A 22,500-nucleotide genomic window follows, 5' to 3' on the forward strand; every position below is an offset into this window, starting at 1 on the left:
GTTCTGCACTGCTAGGCAGGACCGTGTCCAGGTTTGATTTTTTAGCTAGTTTTCGGGGACACAGCAGAAATTAAGCTGAGCAGAAATGAAGCTGTCAACAACATCCCAAGCTCAATAAGCTAGGATATGTCATTAAATCACTTCCAGTTTCCCTATTTTACAATGACTTCGTTCATAATCCCTCACACTTTGTTTAAACTGTAGTAAGCCCAACACAGATTCTTAGAGAACGTCATCAGCTAGGGGTAGCTAGCTCAGACTCAAACACACATGGACAAAGCTAGACATTTGCATGCTGTCTCAACATTGCAAGCCCACATATTTCATTAAATAACAGCCAGTTACCCATTATGCAAAGACTTAAGTCATAAAACCTTAAACTATGAAATATAGCAAATATACAGTTAAGACTTTACCTACCAAACTTGAATCCTTAACCAGCCAACACATATCCTTTGTCAAATCCAAAATGGTTATCCGTTTAATCCAACAATTTTGTAAGAGAAATTTGCGGCAATGAAGTTAATAAAAACCCACAGGTTAGAGAAGAGCGGAGTAATATGTTTTTTTGTGTCTTTCTCAAAGTCAGTCAGGGCCACAGACCTGTCATTGGTCAGGGCAGATCGTACATCTGATAGCATCTACGTATAGCATCTATACAGGCGCGCTTATGTTATGATATTATGCTAAGTAGGCTACAATGGTAATTTTGTAGAATACGATCGGGGCGAGGGGGCCGGTCTTAGCTGAGGGCAGCGAGAAATCTGCCCAGGACAGTGGCCATAGACCTAACGTTAAACAGCCACACTGGATGTAAACTAGACTTCTCAGCAAAAATAAAACCCGATTCCACTCGCAAAGATCGTCACAAACCACAACATTGATGTAATAAGATTCCCAGTGTGATTGAGGTTGCAATACATATTTTATCTACAATTTCTGAATGGATCTACTTTTCTCAGGAAGAATCTTTGTAGGGGCAGTGCCCATCTGCCCTTAATGAACCAGCCGCGCCTGTTGCTAACTACGTTATCTTCTTTGTTGTTTGCAATGCAATTTCCCTTAAGCAACTACCCTAGTTGGCTGACAACTGCACTTTCGAGAAACGCACCCCTCGTTTCAAATGAGTGGTGACCAATTGCTGACAATTCACGTTCATTACGTATGTTGTTATGCGCCCAACTGTGATCGCTTATTGGCTGCCAGGCTGGCTGTCTGGTGGACGACTAAACGACGAAGTAATTCTAAATGAATGGTCTAGCCTATCGGGCTTATGTTCTGTGCTGTGATAGGCCAGTCTCTGTGTTCTGTCCTGTGATAGGCTGAGCCCGCCGGAGTCGGAGGAGAAGTTCACCATGCTGCACAGCCTGTGGTACGCCGCTGGAGCCCTCAGCCTGCAAGGTACACACACCTTCTACGTAGGTGCAGGTCCCCACCCCCACTCTGTATGCTCGTGTGGTGAGCGCAGTGTGTTGGTGGCTATACACACTGCATATATTTGCCCTATTGTTTACAATGTGTGTGTGTGTGTGTGTGTGTGTGTGTGTGTGTGTGTGTGTGTGTGTAGGCGCGGGCCCCCACCCTAGGAGTGTGTCTGCACGCGTCATCAGCTGTGTGTGGTGGGTCTTCGGGCTTGTCCTCCTCTCCTGCTACTTTGCCAACTTAAGCGCCTCCCACAAGACCTCTGAGCCCACCCACCTCATGATCAAGGGCTTTGAGGATTTGGCCAATCAGGAAGTCATCGAGTACGGAACGCTCGCCGGCTCCTCCACGCTCAGCTTCTTCAAGGTCAGATCAAGTTATGATCTCAAGGTGACATGCTCAAGCTGTATACAGGAGTGTATATGTATAGTTAGCTTTGAATACATGAGTTTGTGTCGGTCTGATTAGCCTACCTTTAGGTAAGGTAAGGTAAGGTAAGGTTTATTTATAGAGCGCATTTCATACACAGGCAGCCCAATGTGCTTCACATAAAATAAAAAACATCAGATGTATGAATAAAAAAACAATGAAACGACTCGCATGATAAAACAGAGAAAGAATAGTAACACTGAGTGTAAAAACAACAATACCCTTACGAATATCGACCATGGTTTTACTGTAGTAACCATGGTTATACCATGGTTTGTCATGGTTGCTCTACACGTACAACAGGCATTAACACAGGTCAAAGTCAAGGGAGGAAAAAAACAATTGTGAGTGTGTGCGTGTGAGTGTGTAATAATAATCCTTGTGTGTGTGCGTGTCCTCCAGAACTCCAACAACCCCTCGTACCGGCGTATCTACGAGCACATGGAGCGTCGTAAGAGCCTGGTGGCGTCGATGGATGAGGGCGTGAGTCGGGCGCGGGAGGGGAACTACGCCTTCATAGGGGAGTCTGTCTCACTGGACCTCGCCGTTGCACGATACTGCGAACTCGTACGCGCACACGAGGTCATCGGGATGAGGGGGTACAGCATCGTCACACAACTAGGTAACATTTTTTACTTTCACTTTTGACACCTCTGTGGCTAAGCATATTACTCCAGGGACTGTAACCAATACCAATGTATCGAAATAACTAAAAATACATAAAAGCATCTACTATTAGTGTGTATTTGTGTGTGCGTGTGCGTTACAGGCTCCCCCATGCTAAAGAACTTGAGCATAGCCATCCTGCAGCTGAGTGAAGCTGGAGAGCTGGCCTACCTGCGTAGCAAGGTATCGTATGAGCACCGGTGGCACTTTTCATCTTCTAATACGTAGCATTTTAAATGGCAGCAATTGCCTAGTAGTGGATAAGGAGATGGTCTTTAGAACAGAGGGTTGCATGTTCAAATCCGGGTACAGGTCGTTTCGTCTAATGAATTGTTCCGAGGGGACCATTCGTATAATACTTGGGATCATTCGTATAAGGCATGGGATCTCAAATCCTACCCTTACCACTCCCCTACCTCACTCCATGGCTGAGGTGCCCTTGAGCAAGACACCTAACCCCACACTCCTACACTGCTAGCTGAGTGAGGAGAACTGGCCTACCTATGCAGCAAGGTACAGAATTTAAAAAATACTTATGGTTTGTGGTGGTCTTAAGATCAGAGGGTTGTAGGTTCAAATCCCACCCTTACCTCTCCCTACACCTCAAACCATGGCTGAAACGCCCTTGAGCAAGGCACCAAACCCCACATTGCTCCAGGGATAGTAACCAATACCCTATATCTAAAAAAAAAGAAAAAGTAAGTCGGTTTGGATAAAAGCATCAGCTAAGTGTAATGTAATGTGATGCCGTAATAGTCAAGTAACAGACAATGTCTTGAATCTTGGATCACTCATTACATTGTGTGTGTGTATGTATGTGTGTGTGTGTGTGTCTGTCTGTGTGTGTAGTGGTGGGCGAGCAGCTGCGTTGGTAACGGCGGCGACGGCTCGGGGGTGAAAGGTCACGGCATGCGGGGTGTCTTTATCCTATTGGCTGTCGGCCTTGGCTCCTCCCTCCTCATCGCCCTATTGGAGCTCGCTGGCCGTGCACGACGCACCGCACAGGAGCAGAGGGTAACACACAAACACAGCACGTTTCATACATGAAAAGGGCGATCTTCTCCATGTCTGCCATTTTGAATTTCCAGAACTAGACATTTAAGCTGCAAAACTTACAGTAGTTTGGTCATACTAGTTTATTACTTCGTAAATATTCATGAAAAGATGAAATTTGACAATACACAGTACAGTTTTAGTGAGAAGCAAAGTTGTAGTACCTAGTCACCATCCTACACAGTGCACCTTTAAAAACATCATGTAAACATGCCCGATCTCACATATGCAGTATACTGTAGTTAGTATATTCGCAAACATGCACACCGGCGCACAGGAACAAAGGGTGACACACAAACGTGACACACCCACACATACACAAAACACACTATGTAGAAGAGGTGGGTCACACATACACAGAGGGCAAGCACTAGTTCATGCTTTAGTGCTGTTCACCCCCACACACATACTGTATTGACCCATATTCTCACACCCTCATGTGTGCTTTGTGTGTGTGTGTGTGCGTGCTCATGTGTGTGTACATATTTTGTGTGTGTGTGTGTATGTTTTGTGTGTGTGTGTGTGTGTGTGTAGAAGTCCTGCTGTACGGTGTTGTCTCAGGAGCTGAGTCAGCGGTTGAGAGGAGGGGGAGGTGCCAGGACGGAGGAGGCAGCGGAGAAGACCAAGGCCTAAACACACACACAGTACACATGCAAGCACACACACACACTCTTCCCAAACACACACACTTTCCCCTAACACACAAACACTCTCCTCACACATGCACACTTCCTTCATGCACATGGCAGCACACCACTCACACACACAAACCCTTCCCTTCCAGAGACACTCAGTCACACACACACACACCATCCACACATGCACATTCTCACCATAAGGAGATGCCCATTTACACACACTACCTTTGGACAGAAAATCAGTGGCACAGTGGTATTGTATTTCAGTATTTCAGTCTGGTGGTGTGTGTATGTGTTTATGTATGGTGGTTTGTGTGTTTCATTTGAAGTGTGTTCATTTGCTTTGCACAAGCCTGGGGGCATTTCTTGAAACCTTATTTGCTAACTATGTTAGCTACTTTGCTGTTTTCAATGCGACACCCCATTGACAACAACATGGCATCATGCACAGTGTGTGCGCCGACTTGAACAGTCTATCGCGTATGTACACTACGACTTTGCGTGTGAACTCGTGGTCTACAACGCCCTGTGACAGGTTACGGTTAGGGGTGGTTTTGGTCAGGACTGAATTTCGCCAATTCTCTTGCGTGACAAAAAAAATGCTTTTCTGTGGCGTTGTAGAGCACCATTTAACATGCGAAGTTGTTGCACCACAACATGGAATGCACTAGCGTGAAGTATACAAATGCCATTGCAGAATGCCAGTCTGTTGACAAGCCAAGTTGCTGACTGGCTAACAACTATGCTTTCGAGAAACACACCCCTGGTTTGTCCTCAAGTGCTACTTACAGCGTCCTGCATCACCTTATATAAGTATGTGTGTCCGATATGTGTGTGTGTGAGGTACTGTCACACTATACTCCATCCAGCAGGTTTTGAATATGTGTTGGTGTGTATGCGCTAGAATCACCATATTGGTTTAGCCAGGCTATTAATCTGTTTGAGAAATGGAATTAAAATAACCGCAATATTAATCCCCAACTGTAGACTGTTGTATGCTTGTGCCTGCATAATAACAAGTCCCAAGTATAGACTATTGTATACATTTCTATTGCAATGGATTGTATTGTATTGAAATAAAAAGTCATAACTCCCATCCATAGACTTTTATATGGTTGTGTTGGAGTCCTTGTGTCTTCAACAAAGTCTGGAGACCTTCCCATGCGTAGGCTAGTGGAGACCCTGATACTTGAAGATGCCAGTTGTAGTTGGACAGACGTGTGAGATTGCAGTAGACAGATACATACTTGAAGGTGGAGGTGGTAGAGCAGACAACGGTAGACGGTTGTACTGTATTGGAGACTCAGGCATTGGAATATGGTGTTAGAAAGATTCTTTAAGATGGCGTTTTTTGTATACAGATGCTTAAAGTGGTTGTCCCATGACGCATAAATATAAGATGATGATGAAGGTAGCAATTGTACATGCAGAATGTTTTTTTGTGGTTCTGTACAGTTGCCAGTGTTGTAGGTTATACACATGAATAACGCAAGCGAAAATGCTCTCACACACATTTGTAGGTAGAGCATCAAAAAACGGCCCCACACACCTACCCATTCATACACAGATGGAGAGATGGTGGCTCTGGCACATGTAATGAATAATAATTAATACAAAATAAACTAATATATTAAACACTCTGTGTCCTCTCTTATTGTTCTTGTAGACTTCTATACTGTACTCTACTGTATGTACACAGCCTACACTCTGCCCTACTCATCACAGATGACATCATGGGTACTGTATATCTCAAAGTGAAGTGTCTTAGCCTTGCTAAAACGAGTAACGCCCATTTTAGCAGGTTTCACCAATCCAATAAGTATCCAATAACTTGGTCTAAGTGTAATTAATAGTTGGATACTCCTTGGTGAAATTCGTGAAAAAATGGCATTACTCGTCCTAGCAAAGCTAGGACACTTCACAGACAGCACACTTACTGTATGTAAGTCATGATGACATCACACTCTCATGATGATGTCACTGAAGACAGGGTGTCTGTCTGCAGGTTTTAACAAGTGCAATTTTAGACTTTTTTAAGACCATCATGGCAAAAGTTTTGACCTTAATGAAATAAAGGGGGTGGGGGGGGAACAAAAATGGGATAGTTGACCCGTGCCCTGAGAAAGACGGGCCCCAGAATTGGGACCCAATTATATTGTATTTATTGAGAGGGGGGCCCTTTCAGATGATTTAGTCCGGGGCCTGGTAAAGGCTGTCAGCGGCCCTGCACACACACACACACACACACACACACACACACACACACACACACACACACACACACACACACACACACACGCACACACACACAACTGTGCATCTGAATGAATGCAATAATGCATAATATAAGCATAAAGCGATCTGATCATAAATGACCAGTGAGATGGTGCAATGCTCGCTTTCACAATTACAAGTGATCAAAGCCAGCAATTGTGAACAGCCTGTCTTTACATTGCATTGACTGAGGTTTTTAAATGTGAATAAGAATGCCATATGTGCAAGCAACACACCTATATCAAGAGGGCCTAACCAAGATAGAAGAACAGAACATGAGCTAACACCACTGCTGTCATAAAATTCTCCCATAAAATGACGTTTATTTGTTTCATCTATTGGAGGTGACTCCAGGAGAATGTCTTATGCATCAGAGACCCCTACCATAATGGACATAAACTGTTCCATCAGGCAAGCGTTACAGGGCTCTGGGTACAAAAACTAACAGGCTAAAAGACAGTTTTTATCCAAAAGCAATCTACACACTTAATTTTGCACAGCTGACTTATATATACTGTATAAAAATTGTAATTATTTTTATACAGTATATATATAGTTTTCTCTGTTGATTTTTAAGCACTGTGAGCATCTGCACTTTACCAATGTCGTTGTACCTATACAATGACAATAAAGCTTCATTCATTCATTCATTCATGCTTGAAATTGTCTGTGAAATTGTTTTGGCGTTTTTGTGTTGCCTGGTTTGTAAATGTCCTGACATTTTGCTTTAGCTAAGCTCTACTTGTCTTGCTTGCATGTTTTGGTTACATCCCACATAATTATTTATTTCTGCATGGTTCTAGATTGCTGCATGTTTTATGTCCTAATCGTGAATTCCTTGCTCTTTGTGGATATGCTGACATTTGTGAGATGTCTGTTTTGTCTTTATGTGCCTGTATGTGTCCCATGTAGTGTGTTTTGCGTCTTAGCTGCTTTCTTGGCAAGGGCTCACTTGGAAAAGAGGCAATTGCCTCGATGTGCCTCCTAGTAAAATAAAGGAGAAATAAAATAGATTCCATTGACATTCATCAGTACTGCTAGCATTCCATTAAAATTCATCAGTACTGCTAGCATTCCATTGACGTACAACAGCACTGCTAGCAGACATTCATCACATGAACAGCTGTCAAGTGGAGAATGTTTTTTTATTTCGGGTCAAACTCTCACCACAGTAACAGATGTTAAATGGAGAATGTTTTTATTTCAAGGTCAAACTCTCAGTACAGTAAACAGACGTTAAGTGGAGAGTGTTTTTATTTCAAGGTGAGATGGTCACTAAGGTAGCAATCATGACTGGAGAATGTTTTTTTATTTGTCCATCTGTACAGTTGGCAGTGCTGTGGGTTATACACATGAATATGTAAAAAAGCTGCTCTCTCACACATTTTTTTCGTAGAGCATACACTCCCCATTCATACACAGATTGGAGAGACGGTGGCTCTGGCACATGTAATGAAAAATAATCAATAATAAAAAATAAACTAATAATTTAAAGGCTCTGTGTCCTATTTTATTGTTCCTGTATACGTCTATGCTCTACTCTACTATACATGGGTTCTCAGTGTTTATCAACACGATGTTATGAGGAGGGGCAAGACACTGGCAGCCAACCACATGAGCTAATTTTTTGACCGACAGCGGTTTCCAACAATCAGAGGTTGAGTTGTGTGCAGTCAGGTTATAAACAAAATTTAGAACCCATATAAACGTACGCCGTCTACACTCTGCTCTACTCATCACAGATGACATCATATAGCAACGGTGACATCAGACAGCACACTCACATACTGTAATAGTGCATTCCCCGAGGGTGAGAGATGGGATCTTTCTGTCCTCCTACATGCTGAAATGTGATGTGAAATTGTGACGTCAACACAGCAATGACAGTGCACAGCATGGGTGCACAGTGAGTGATAGAATACTTCAAGTTTGACTTGCTGGTTGGAACGCTTTCAAGTGGGAGGTAGCTGCCTCCTGGTTGCATATTGGGAAGCTCCTACCGCCGGGGAATGCGACATTTGTCATGATGACGTCAGTCTAATGATGATGTCACAGAGGACTGACCCTATAGACGCTTAATGTCACCACACAATAGCTAACTTAAATATTGCATTATTAAGAAATTGAAATATATACAGTCATAAATACAGTATATACAAATTATTACATACGTATAACTGTGCCCCCTGTATCAAAGAACCTCAGTCCCAGGAAGAGGAATCCTTCATATGCTGTAGAGTATACTCTGTTGCACACCAGTTAAAAAACAATGGCATACACCAGAATTGCTAGCATTCCATTGACATATACTGTACCAGTAGGCATTCATCTGATGTACAATAATATGGCTAGCATTGACCAGTACTGCTAGCATTGACATGATACACCAAAGTTATGCTTGCATCCCATTGGCATATACCAGCACTGCTAGCATTCCATTGACATATACCAATACTGCTAGTATTCCACTGAACATACACCACTGAATTTCAGTCTGTGTGCCCCATGAGTCACAGTCCAGCTACTTCATCATCTTCATCGTCTTCATTATCTTTGTCATCTGTGGAAAGAGGGAGAGACACATTGTTAAACCTCAAGCGTTGCAGGACGAAAGCGTTTTTTACCGGCGGTGGCGAAAATACATGGAAACATATCTGTTCTTCCACACCACCCGGTAGTCGGGTGTCGGTGGCGCGGGAGCCCGCTCCGCTCCGTGCTGCATTTGGAAAATAGAACTGGAGTGGATTTTTGACTGGCGGTGTCCCATTCCAATGAATGGCAAAGTAGCACACTAGCTTTGGCTGTGGAGGGGATTTTGAAGGCAGAGTAGAATACACCGGCCGAAACTAACGGTACATGCACACAGGGACGGCACGTTTCCTTAACGTCTCCGTGAGCAGTGCGAGTCCGAGAGGTTCGCGGGCTGCCTTGCACACTGCACAGTCAACGTCCACGTTCTATCCGCGGGCAGCAGCCATTCATTTTCAATGGAGCCCGCACATTGAACGCGGACGTCCGCGCAGGAAAATAGACTCGAGTTCTATTTTCAAGGAGCAACGCGGACATGTCCGGGCGGGACGGACATGCGCCGCGCTTACACCGCGCTCCTGTGTGCAAGGCATGATTTGTTTTCATGTATTCTAACAGTTTTGGACTGATAACGGACACGTACTGTGGATGGCCGCGCCGTTGGTGTGAATGCAGCGTTAGCAGAAAGACCTCAGTCATCTCACCGCCGTTCCGCCATGCTCTAGTGTGGGGCCGACCTAATGAGCAGGGAGGGTATCCATATTCTCTTGCCCGTAAAGAGCATTAGGGGTATGTAGAGGCTCTCTAACATCTATGTACATGGATTCTACATGAATCTATATGTTCTTCATGAGTGATCTGATATTCTCTAAACCTTGACGAGCATATAGCATCAAGCATTCTCTTAACCCTGAATAGCGCGATGTATCTGGTATTCTTGAATTTCATTTACCCCTAATAGATCATTGGGCATTAACAGGTTCATGAACATGGGAAATGCCTGTAAGTTCTCTTTCCCATAACAATGTGTGGTATCTAGTGTTCCCTTACCCCTGAACAGCATGTGGTATCTAGTATTCCCCAGAAGAATTATTTTAACTAAACAGGACCACTTCCTGGTTAAAGAAAGTTAAATAAATACAAAAAAATTGTGTTCCCTTACCCCTGAACAGCATGGGTGATCCACATCGTAGTTCCATCATCCTATGAGTGAAGAGTGCAGCCATCTCCCTCTGCAGTGTCCCTGCCTCCTGCTCCCCTCTCCGCTCCCCCACCCCGGCCTTAGACGGCAGGCTGCTCAGGTCCAGGCTGTCCTGGCTGCCTCCGCTGCTCAACCCCTCCTCTGCCACCGGGGCGGCGCTAGTGAGACTGGAGTCCGGCAAGGCTGAAGGGTGGCGACTGCAGTCCGGAAGGGCTGGAAGGTGGCGGCTGGGGGGTTGGTGATCGGGCAGGAGAGGGGAATGACGGCTGGTGGGTTGGTGATCGGGCCGTTGCTCTGCCAGAACAGGGGAGTGTCGGCTTGTCCATGGGTCGATGTGACGGCTTGTTGATGGCTCGGGGGTGTGACGGTTTGTCCATGGGTTGGGGGTGTGGTGGCTTGTGGATGGATCAGGGGAGTGACGGCTTGTCCATGGGTCAGGGGTGTGATGGCTTGGTGGTGGGTTGGGGGTGTGATGCCTTGGAGGTGGGTTGGGGGGTTGGTTATCTGGTTTCTGCTCTGGGGTGGATTTCTGTGAGTCCAGCCTACGGCGGGGGGGACGGGGTGGGGTCCTGGGGGGTGGTGGAGGCCGGCGGTGGGGAACACTCTTGGTACGCCGCTCGCTGAAGGATGGGCTGGATTGGGTGTGGTGGAGGATGGAGTAGCCTCTGCGGGGAGGGGGGCAGGGGGCCTGGTAGATGGGGGGCGTCTTCCTAAGGGGGTCAGGACTCGGGGAGGTTTTCCTGGACACGGAGGGGGAGGTGGAGGCGGAGGACCTCCAGGAGGGGGTGGGGGTGGGGGTTGGTGGTAGCGGGGATGGTGGGAGACGCGTCCTGCGAGGTAGCTCGGGGGTGTTGTAGAGAACCACGGCAGGGATGTGGATGGGGTCCGTCTGAGTGCCCTGGTCACTGAAGGTTACCTGCCTCCCAAGGGCAGCAGGGGACACAGAGGTTGGAGGGGTCACAGGGAGCGGGGGGGTCATGGGAATCGCTGCAGGTGAAAGGTCAATCTGTTCTGTGAGTTCAACGGCAGACCTGGATTCCAATGCAGCCACTGGAACGAGAGGTGCCACTGTAGGAGAAAGTACTGCAGGAACTAATGGAACAGGAGTCAATGGAACTAGAGGTTCTCCTGCAGGTGTGGGTTCCAATGGAAGGACAGGTTCCACTCTAGAAAGAAGTTCTGTAGGAACTAATGGGACAGAAGTCTGCACTTCATTTGTAGATTCTAATAGATTCAATGGAACTATAGGTTCTCCTGCAGGCGTGGGTTCCGATGGAATGAGAGGTTCCACTTCAGGAATCTGTTCTGCAGGAACTAATGGAACAGACGTATCTACTTCAGTTGTGGACTCTAATAGATCCAATGGAACAAGAGATTCCCCTGCAGGTGTGGGTTCTGATAGAGTCATTGGAACAAGAGGTTTCGCAGCTGTGGGTTCCAGTGGTACAAGTGGTACAACAAATGGAACAGTAGCCGGTGTGGGTTCTGATAGAGCCAGTGAAACAAGAGGGTCCACGGCAGGAAAGGGTTCTAGAGGCTTTGGGAGAACAGCTATCTCGTCCTGATTGTGTTGGTGGATGAGGTACAGAGGGCTCCGTGCACGGGCCTGACTGGACAGAGGAGGCACAGTTACCATCTCCTCAGAGGAAAACAGTGTTGGATGTAACAGCCCCACAGCTCCAGACTCTTGCCTGGGTAATTCATCTACTCTATCTACTACTGACTGCAAAAGTTGGTCGGCAGACAGTAAAGCATTGGCTTGTGGCTCAGGTACTGACGGCTGGTCTACAGGCTCTAAGTCTGTAGCCTCAGGGCGCTGGTCTACAGCATCTATCAGCCCAGGTTGGTTCAAAGGTCTCCTGTCCTGTGGTTTGAGCTCTGGTCGCTCATCTATTGGATGTAACACTCTGGAGCCGCTGTCTAGAGATCTGGGAGTGGGTTCCACCTGTTCTATGTGTTCTACCAGTTCTTCATCGGACTCCATTGGTTCCTCTATAGTAGGAAGTGACATCATCTCCTGGAGGTGGCTCTTTGTCCTGGAGTCTGTCCTAACCTCCAGGCCTTTGTCTGTTGGTGGGAAAGGTAAAAGTATGTTCTGGTCTGTTCTGGGTTCTACTGGCTGGTCAAACAGTTCTAAAACGCTGGCCTCCAGATCCTGTTCTGGTGGCTTGAGTAGTTGGAGTGCTCTTGGACTTGGGTGTTCCTGATTGGCTAGTTGTCTCGTGGTTGTTTGGTCCTGATTGGTCAGCTGCTGCAAGTCCGTAGGTTCCAAAACTGCAGATTGCCGTCGCAACCGCGGAGGAGTGTCATGTGGATGAGGGACCATCAAGTTCCACCTGTTCTGCAGTTTTGGTATGATAGGAACCATGATTTCCAATGCGGCATCCTTCTGTCCCTCTGCTGACTGTAAGAACGCAGGGTCCCGGCTCGGCTTGGGCGGAGGTTCCCTCGGGTCTAAAGGCTGTCAAGTCAAAGTCAAAGTGTATTTTATTGTGAAAAATCTATGTAACAAGGGATTAACACAGAACATAGAAATTGTGTTTCACCAGTCTCCAATGTGCAGTTAAACATATAGTACACAGATAAGACATTGACAATAATCTCATACAGACACACGCGACACTCAAACACACACGCGCGCACACACACACACACACACACACACACACACACACACACACACACACACACACACACACACACACACACACAACCACCCCCCACACACACAAACTCTCTCGCTCTCTCTCTCTCACACACAGACAGACACACACACACCTGCGGAGAGCCACAGGAGCGCTCGGAGGAGGCGCTCTCCTGCTTGTTGAGGGCCGGCCAGCGTGTGCGGACAGGTGGCGTCTCGATGTCAGATGCATCGCGGGAGTCCTCGCTGGCCCAGTTGATGTATCCGTAGTTGATCTCCGCTCCTGTGGAACTCGCTTCCGACGACATGCGGCTCCTGCGGCCTGGGGAGAAAATTACATTATATTACATTACATTACATTACATTACATTACAATACATTACACTACATTACATTACACTTAGGTGACACTTTCATCCAAAGCGACTTACAGTTAACATGGTGTTGGTTACAGTCCCTGGAGAAATGTGGGGATAGGGGCCTTGCTCAAGGGCACTTACTCTCCCCTGTCGTCAGACAGACAGTAACCCCTCAACCCACCCCTTACCCACCTAAGACAGTTACTCCTGTACCCAGCCCCTGGGTCTCTCCAATCCCATGCCCTCCCTTTGGTCTCTCAAACCTCCCCTCCGCCTCTCCAAACCTCTACTCTCCCCTGTCTTCATAAGACAGCAGCCCCAATACCCACTCCTGGGTTTCTCCAGCCCCAATACACACCCCTGGCTCCATCAAATAGTGTAGCCCTCTACCCTCCCCTTGGTCTCTCAAATCCTGTTCTCTCCACAGTCGTCATAGAACAGCAACGGCAATACCCACCCCTGGGTCTCTACATAAGGCAGTAACCCAATACCCACCCCTCTTTATAATACAGCAGAGCCTATACCCACCCCTGGGTTTCTCTAATGCCGGCTCCTGGAAGTAGACCCTCTGTGCTCTCCGCATCGGCTCGCTGTTCGGCCCTCTCGTAAGGGTGGGGTCTCGGCTGCCATGGGAGCTGGTGTCGTCGTCCGAGAAGGGTTTGGAGAGCGACGACTCAGACGACATCATCTTCCCCTTAGCCAATCCCATCGCTGGGCCGTTGGACGCCCTCTGGAGAAACTTCTTCATGCCGTGACCCTTGTGCTGCCACGTCACACAATCAAACATGGTTGCCATGACTACCATGCTAACACTGCATTGCATTGTCTATGAACATGAAGCTGTAGCCTGCTATCAACATGGTAGTCATGGATATAGTGTTGGACAGATAGATAGATTATTGTCTAAATATCTTGTGATTCCCACATCAGAATTAATTTAGAACAGCAAAAGTCTAGCAGATGAACAGACAAAGCATCTTCATACTCCAAAAAGAACTCCAACTCCTACTGTTAAACTCATTTGACTATAGGCTACATATTTACCACTACTTTGATTGTTAGTACTTAAACTAGCATAAGGTTTAGGGCTACTTTGCCAGTTAGTCGTGAAACTAGCTATGGCAGTAGTTCAATCACAGGATAAGCATTCCTAGCGTATGCGGCTAGAGATAGCACTACTTTACTAGAATAACATGCATAGTTCTACTTCTACACACAACAGCGTTGCTGTGGTTAGTGAGTGCCACAGCTACTATGCTATGGGTTAAATGCTAGTACTAGTTTGCTGCAGTGCTATATTACCATTGCTACTTTTTGCTAGTAAACTTGCCTTGCCGCTAGTGTCAGACATTGAAATATGCACAAAGATGGAGGCCTCATCCAACGTGTCCAGGTACACATGGCGGTAACCTTACACAGGATTCAAGCATCAAGTTATATATTATACCTTAGGGCATTTCTGATGACATTTTCCAATCAGCCCTCTTCACAAAACACTTGTGTGCATGCATTATGAGACAGATGTGTGTAATAGTGTCTCATTGTCATTACCTCACAATCACCTTAACATGATTATCAATAAACGGCCTATGGGTACCTTATAGTTGCTGCATGTTGTTATTTAGTTACTTAGCATACTGTTAATTATGTAGCATTAAAGCATTGTTAAAGTCTACAGTAGTGTGAGTACCTGAGACCATGCTGTTAGGGCTTCCGCACACCGGCTCCGACAAAGTGCTGAGCACTGCTCAGCTAAAATTCGATTTCATTGTTTTCAATAGAACCACGCACACTGGCGCCGATGTCCGAGGACATTCGCCAATGTCGGATAGCAATTAGAGACAAGTTCTATTTTGTCAGCGCCGCCCATTGACTATCAATGCAATGTTCGTGTGAAATTGGGTTTGGGGGTCCGAATTCTGTCGGAAGCAAAAGTGCGCCGCAGTGCTGTCGGAGCCAGTGTGCGGCCGGCCTTAAAGGTTCGATGATGTTAATGTCCGTACCTGAGAGCATTTTAATGAAGACTATTGCTGTGTCTCAAATGGCGCATGTGTGCACTTCGGGCATTGTGTTTCAACGTGTAGGGTGCTCACGCTGAAAAAAAAGTCTAGACTTTCCCTTGACGGTACATGCACACACAGACAGCACGTTTCCTTAACGTCTCCGTGCGCAGTGCGAGTACGAGAGGTTCGCGGGCTGCCTTTCACACTGCACAGTCAACGTCCACGTTCTATCCACGGGCAGCAGCCATTCATTTTCAATGGGAGCCGCGCATTGAACGCGGACGTCCGCGCAGGAAAATAGACTCGAGTTCTATTTTCAAGGAGCAACACGGACATGTCCGGTCGGGACAGACATGCGCCGCGCTTACTCCGTGTTCCTGTGTGCAAGGCATGATTTGTTTTAATGTATTCTCAACGTTTCGGACTGCTAACGCAGAACACGTTCTGTGGACCAACATGATCTCCAAAAATTCTGTGCTCCTGGACACGGATGGTAAGGGCACAAAATCCGTGTCCAGGAGCACGGATTTTGCCAAAATTCCGTGCTCCTGGACACGGAATTGTTTTCCGTGCTCCTGGACACAGAATTGTTTTCCGTGATGGACACAGAGAAGTGCTCTCTCTATAGGTTACTCCCACAGCTCTATGTTTCCACAGTCTTTTTGTTTTGGTCTGGGCACAGCTAGATTTCTTTCATTCATTACATGAATTTGATAGCCTAGCAACCAACTGGAAAAGGTACAGTATTTCTCAAAAATATGTCTTTAATGACAGGTTAAGGTTAGGGAATGTTTTGGTCAGGGCACAACTTAAATTGCTATAGCATTATTTTGTTTAGGATTAGCATTTGGTATCTATTTTTCTAATGATAGAGTTACACAGTGCTGTGGTAATAGCCTATAGAAAGCACTTCCGTGTGTCCATCACAGAAAACAATTCCGTGTCCAGGAGCACAGAAAACAATTCCGTGTCCAGGAGCACGGAATTTTGGCAAAATCCGTGCTCCAGGACACAGATTTCGTGTCCTTAACATCCGTGTCCAGGAGCACAGAATTTTTGGAGATCAGGCTGTGTGGACGTACTGTGGATAACCGCGCCGTCGGTGTGCATGTACCGTGACACTATGCACTCAAGACCTCAGTGCATTGTGTGCACTGTGCACTTAAGGCCAATGCACTGACACATGTGCGTCATTTGAGACATGGTATATGTGTGCCTGAGAATATGTTATTGAAGTCTATGTGTGCCTGAGAATATGTTATTGAAGTCTATGTGTACCTTAGAATATGTTAGTGAAGTCTATGTGTACCTGAGAATATGTTACTGAAGTGTATGTGTACGTTAGAATACTATGTTATTGAAGTCTATATGTACCTGAGAATATGTTACTGAAGTGTATGTGTGCGTTAGAATACTATGTTATTGAAGTCTATGTGTACCTGAGAATATGTTATTGAAGTGTATGTGTACGTTAGAATACAATGTTATTGGAGTCTATGTGTACGTTAGAATACTATGTTATTGAAGTGCATGTGTATGTTAGAATACTATGTTATTGAAGTCTATGTGTACCTGAGAATATGTTATTGAAGTGTATGTGTACGTTAGAATACTATGTTATTGAAGTGTATGTGTACATTAGAATACTATGTTATTGAAGTGTATGTGTACGTTAGAATACTATGTTATTGAAGTGTATGTGTACGTTAGAATACTATGTTATTGAAGTCTATGTGTACCTGTGAGCATGCTGTTGAAGTTGATGGTCCTCTGGCCGATGAAGTTGCGTCCAATGGGGTCCTGGTCCCACACGCTGAAGCGCACCAGAGCTATCTGAGGCATGTGGAGCGAGAACAGCAGGGTCTCCTCCCACATGGGGTTAAAACCTGTCAAATAACACAAATTAACACACCGAAATGTTTCGGCTGCAAGTGGGTCTGGCCTCGGATCAGTCGAACATTTTGAACACATTGCCCTGAATCTGGCGAACCAATCACAGCGCAGAGATTTGTTTTGAATTTGTTTTGAATCAAAGCAGGCGGGGTTTTGAGGGAGTGACTACGAAGCTACGAACCTACAAAGGTTTTGAGGGAGTGACTACGAATGATGGGAAAGCACATCAACGAGAAAGATCGCTGATTGGTCAGAGCGCAGGCACGGTTTGAAAAACAACGTGTTGTTCTCATCAACAATCTTCGAATGTATCGTTCATCGGGGCCAGACTAAATTACACATCCAGTCTCACATTAGGCTGGTTTATCAGGCTAACTTGACACCTTCATTCCCCCCGGGATCAATAAAGTTACTCTACTCTAGTCTATGTTTTAAATGGCACTTTAGGCACTATGTTTCAGTGCATAAGACCGCTAGTTGTATTAGTATAAGTGTGTGAGTAAAAGTATACACTCTTGACTCAATCGATATAAAATGGACATTTAGTTTAGTTTTCTCACCGTTGTCGTTAATCGTTCGAGTCGTAGCCCTCTGGCAGTCCACCGGCAGGCCAATGATCTCAACCTCGACAAACGGATCTATGATCTAAACACACACACACACACACACACACTTTATGACCATGTTATTACTCCTTCATGAATGTGTGTGTGTGTGTGTGTGTGTGTGTGTGTGTGTGTGTGTGTGTGTGTGTGTGTGTGTGTGTGTGTGTGTGTGTACTGTATGTGTGTGGGCGTCCAACCCCCCCATGAGTGTGTGTGTGTGTGTGTGTGTGTGTGTGTGTGTGTGTGTGTGTGTGTGTGTGTGTGTGTGTGTGTGTGTGTGTGTGTGTGTGTGTGTGTGTGCACCTCTCCTCAGTCCCCCATGAGTGAGTCTCAGGGTTTTGGACAGGTGTGTGTGTGTGTGTGTATGTGCGTGTGTGTGTGTGTGTGTGTGTGTGTGTGTGTGTGTGTGTGTGTGTGTGTGTGTGTATGTGCGTGTGTGTGTGTGTGTGTGTACCTCTCCTCGGTCCCCCATTAGTGAGTCTCTGGGTTTTGGGAGTTTTTGTCCGCTGATGATCTTCAGCATCAGTTGTTTCTTCTTGTTGCCCGGCAACGGGTCGTCTACCAATGGGTCAAAGGCACCTACACACACACACACACACACACACACACACACACACACACACACACACACACACACACACACACACACACACACACACACACACACACACACACACACACACACACACAAAACATGATGTTGTAATATTCTGGTACTGTATTATACATCAACAATAAAGCACGACACACACACACACACACACACACACACACACACACACACACACACACACACACACACACACACACACACACACACACACACACACACACACACACACACACACACACACACACCTTTGCACATGCACTTGGGTTTGAGTATGTAGCCACAGCTCCCGTTGGCAGCAAACTTGGCCTTGTTCATCTGCAGACTGCGGCCCTCTGTCTGGTAGTTCAGAGCCACTGTAGACACACACACACACACACACACACACACACACACACACACACACACACACACACACACACACACACACACACACACACACACACACACACACACCACACACAAGTAATCACATTCAGATAAAACAAAACCAAACATCAACACTGATGACATACAATGCAAACAATTAATCACATTCCCATGATTGTGCATATCATTTTCTTCTCAGTGTTTTCAGTACTTATTTATTAGATTTGTAGATTTATTGGAATCAGAATTAGCATAGCATAGCATAATCACTGTAAGTAAATGTGAGCATTAGCATCAAGCCACAAGTTATAGCAAGGGGGGATCAAATAGCTGTTTTGCACTCTGGTGAATTTTACATTCCTTTTAAAGTAGTTTATAAGTACATCTGATGATGTTTTCCTTGCTCCCATAGACTTGCGTTGCTACGCTTAATGTGGCTATACTAAACTAGGCAATGCAAACACATGCAATGCAAGCCTATGTATAGAGTTCTTCAGTAACGCGGAAGCATGTAGTAGATTGTAGTCTTTCATGTTAGCATTTAAGGACTTCCTGGTTCGTATCGGCTTCCGGCTTCCATTGGGAATGAATAGGGGCCAGTTTCAAATAAGCTCCGAGTGCAAGCATGCGCTTAGCGAACCCCCGCAAACTGTCGAGGGTGTTAAAAATAGGCTGTAGGTATGACATGGTTGATCATTTTGTGTCAAACTTCGACATAAATACGATGTTGCGTCCATATGCTAAACCCGGAAACTTTTGGCGACTACAGAAGCGGCGCCGGCATGTACGTGCGGAGGGTTGTACCCATGGCAACCAAAGGAAAGTATGTAGTTCGGAAGTTTTAATGATCAGAAAGGGGTTAGCAATATTGAATTAAAATCGTCATGATTTAACATGTGAATACACCAACATGATGATACGATCCGTTCCACTAATGAGAAAGGGATGCGGGGACACGCTAATGTTCGTTGTTGGCGTGCAACTTATATTTTTGCCAAACCTGAATCTCTATGGCGTTTTGCAATGTAAAAAATCGCCATGGAACCGGTAGTCCAAACGCCGCATACAAGTTGACGTCAACGCTGAAGAGCTCTATTCTCATAATTTACTGGGACTTAACTACATATGAGCAATTTCTTGAAATGAGGTGGACTGTTCCTTTAATTGATTGACCAACTGACTAATTATCTACTCACCCTTATGGCATCCTGAGTTCCAGTATGACTGACAGAGGTATGTCCCTATACTGTATACTGAATTCATGCAATTGTTGGAGTGCCAACTGACTGAATGTTTGATTAACTGATTAATCAATTGACTGATCGATTGACTGGTCCACTCAATGGTCCAACTCACCCATGTGGACTCCAGAGTTCCAGTATGGTTGTGGGTCGAAGTTGCTGGAGTCGACTCTGTAGTTGGAGGGGTAGACCCTCAGCAGCTGCCTCTGGTTTAAGCGCACCAGCTCACCCGACTTGAACTGCACAATCTGATTGGTTATGCTCTCATTTAGCGACGACACCTGCCAGCTGCACTGCCAGGCTGCAGCCGATGACACACAGAGAACAAAACACATCAGCCAATCACAAGCAGAGATAAAGACACATAAGGGAAACATTAAATGGAATGGAATGAAATGGCATTTAGTCTTTATGCTGTAGAATGCTGGAACCAACTAGCCAGGCTACACTTAATGACGCAACACCTTTGGCGCTGTGAAATTAGTCGTTCAAGTACTTTCTGAGCTCCGCTGGGCTGGGGAACTCCACCCACTTTGTCGGGAAGCAATCAACTAGGAGGAGTTCCAACGGCCCTGGGTAGAGGCGCATTCAAGGCAGTGACGTGGTTTAAGCAGAGATGTTCATTGGGACTAAGACAATGTTTGGTTTAAACTTCGGTGCAGCCCTTTCTGGGATCAACCAGCTGCAAACTGAGGGAGGTGGGTTAACCATGGAAACGTTATTCGTTATTTTCTTGGTCAGACCAGAATCTCGGTATGAGATCTGAAAGTTGATGAAAATCAGGCTAGGAAGGAACCAACTTCTTGTCCAAATTAGAACTGCCCCAACAGTATCTTGTTTTAAAAAGAAATTAAAAACAGCTTTATTCTCATCTGCCTTTGGTGATAGTTAGTTAATTATCTACTATCTACTGTATAACACAATATAGTTTCCTTTTCTTCTCTTTTCTCTTTCTCTAATCTTTAGCAATCTCAATCTGAATTATGTATGTTAATGTGCTATATAAGTAATCTTGATTTATTGAATCACACGCAGAAACAGACACATCAGCCAATGACATGCAGAGACCAAGACATATCAACCAACCACATGACGGGACAAAGACACATCAGCCAATCACATGACGGGACAAAGACACACCAGCCAACCACATGACAGGACAAAGACACATCAGCCAATCACATGACGGGACAAAGACACATCAGCCAACCACATGACGGGACAAAGACACATCAGCTAATCACATGCAGAGACAAAGAAACATCAGCCAATTTGTCATTGATGGGTGGACTGGTGGAAAGTTCCAACCCTGGTGTGTGTGTGTGTGTGTGTGTGTGTGTGTGTGTGTAAAGACAGCAGGTGTCTCACCTTGTGTTTCTATGTCGTGGACCCGTACAGACTTGGTGTACTTGACCAGGTCGGAGAGGTGACGAGAGAGACGCATCGTCTTCTTCTTGCTGTGGATGAGAGAGATGTGGGGTGATCCCAAGCCAATCGTTCAGCCTGGAGCAGGCGTCACTCTTAAATACTTTGACTGTGAAGATGCTGGTCCAAATGTTCAACTCAAAAGGAGGCAGCACCTTGCATAAATTGTGTTTTCTATTGCACAAACATGGTGAAGAAGGCACACGCCGAAACGCATTTGTGCAACAAAAAATACAATTTATGCAAGGTCCTGTCAGCTTTGGGACCATCAATTTTGGTGAATTCTGCTTCACAATGGTAGGAGAACTTGGGGCAGCCATGGGTAAGCAGTTAGGGCGTCAGACTTGTAGCCCAAAATTTGCCGGTTCGACTACTGACCCCCCCAGGTTGGCGGGGGGAGTAATTAACCAGTGGTGACTAGTCCATGACTGAGCATGGTACTGTCCCCCCTCACTGCTCATTGGGGACTGCGCCCTTGCAAGGGTGAGGCATTAATGCAATTTCGTTGTGTGCCGTGTGCTGTGGAGTGCTGTGTCACAATGACTCTGTGTGTGTGTGTGTGTGTGTGTGTTTACCTGCCGTAGTTGATGTCTTGTTTGCGTGGTGTGAGTTTGGTCAGCGGTTCGGGGTCCGTGTCCGTGTCCTCCAGGATTGTCTTCTTTTTACTCCGTCTCTTTTTCTGAAGTCACACAAACAAACATTGCAAACACCATTACAACTATTACAAATGTTTCAGACATTACAAACATTAGTATTCGCTACATCATAACTTACAGAACAGTATGTCATTGTCGCGTTGTCCATATTATTTCATTACAGCTATATTACACGAGTAAAATCAATTTACATATGATTTACAAAGAGTATGATCACTGCATGCACCCGATAGCCCAGATAGCAGAGGTGGCAAAAGTAAAAGTAGAAGTAAAAAAAAAAAAATCTGCCATAGATTCATTCCAACACATGTAATTTCAACGAATAACTGGTTACTAGTTGCAGGTACTATAGAGCAATCCAGCTGATTCTGTGTTGGTCGAATCCAATTACTTTTTTTTTTAAATGGTTTTAGGTTTTTTCAGTAACAACATGTAGCCACCTCATTAGGTACAATGGAATAACTGATGTAAATGCTGTGCAAT

The 22,500-nt window shown here is 45.6% G+C and overlaps 2 protein-coding genes across 2 annotated transcripts in view; one reads left to right on the forward strand and one right to left on the reverse strand.

The window, feature by feature from the left end:
* The window catches only part of si:dkey-183j2.10 (glutamate receptor U1), a 13,966-nt gene extending 9,624 nt beyond the window's left edge, over window positions 1-4,342 (forward strand). The window contains exons 5-10 of the mRNA XM_063216589.1: window positions 1,322-1,401; window positions 1,568-1,788; window positions 2,254-2,473; window positions 2,621-2,700; window positions 3,367-3,531; window positions 4,105-4,342. Coding sequence (XP_063072659.1) covers window positions 1,322-1,401; window positions 1,568-1,788; window positions 2,254-2,473; window positions 2,621-2,700; window positions 3,367-3,531; window positions 4,105-4,203 — 865 coding nt within the window. The 3' untranslated portion in view covers window positions 4,204-4,342. The remainder of the gene's footprint in view (window positions 1-1,321; window positions 1,402-1,567; window positions 1,789-2,253; window positions 2,474-2,620; window positions 2,701-3,366; window positions 3,532-4,104) is intronic.
* A 4,650-nt stretch (window positions 4,343-8,992) lies between these two features.
* plch2b (phospholipase C, eta 2b) overlaps window positions 8,993-22,500 on the reverse strand; it is a 43,906-nt gene continuing 30,398 nt past the window's right edge. The window contains exons 13-25 of the mRNA XM_063216695.1: window positions 21,937-22,040; window positions 21,305-21,393; window positions 20,052-20,237; window positions 18,575-18,682; window positions 18,171-18,295; window positions 17,672-17,756; window positions 16,958-17,104; window positions 14,546-14,625; window positions 13,744-13,978; window positions 12,991-13,178; window positions 11,991-12,673; window positions 10,174-10,952; window positions 8,993-9,042 (exon numbers count right to left, since the gene is read on the reverse strand). Coding sequence (XP_063072765.1) covers window positions 8,993-9,042; window positions 10,174-10,952; window positions 11,991-12,673; window positions 12,991-13,178; window positions 13,744-13,978; window positions 14,546-14,625; window positions 16,958-17,104; window positions 17,672-17,756; window positions 18,171-18,295; window positions 18,575-18,682; window positions 20,052-20,237; window positions 21,305-21,393; window positions 21,937-22,040 — 2,859 coding nt within the window. The remainder of the gene's footprint in view (window positions 9,043-10,173; window positions 10,953-11,990; window positions 12,674-12,990; window positions 13,179-13,743; window positions 13,979-14,545; window positions 14,626-16,957; window positions 17,105-17,671; window positions 17,757-18,170; window positions 18,296-18,574; window positions 18,683-20,051; window positions 20,238-21,304; window positions 21,394-21,936; window positions 22,041-22,500) is intronic.

Source organism: Engraulis encrasicolus, chromosome 14 (genome assembly GCF_034702125.1).
Source record: "Engraulis encrasicolus isolate BLACKSEA-1 chromosome 14, IST_EnEncr_1.0, whole genome shotgun sequence".
NCBI classification, from domain to species: domain Eukaryota; kingdom Metazoa; phylum Chordata; class Actinopteri; order Clupeiformes; family Engraulidae; genus Engraulis; species Engraulis encrasicolus.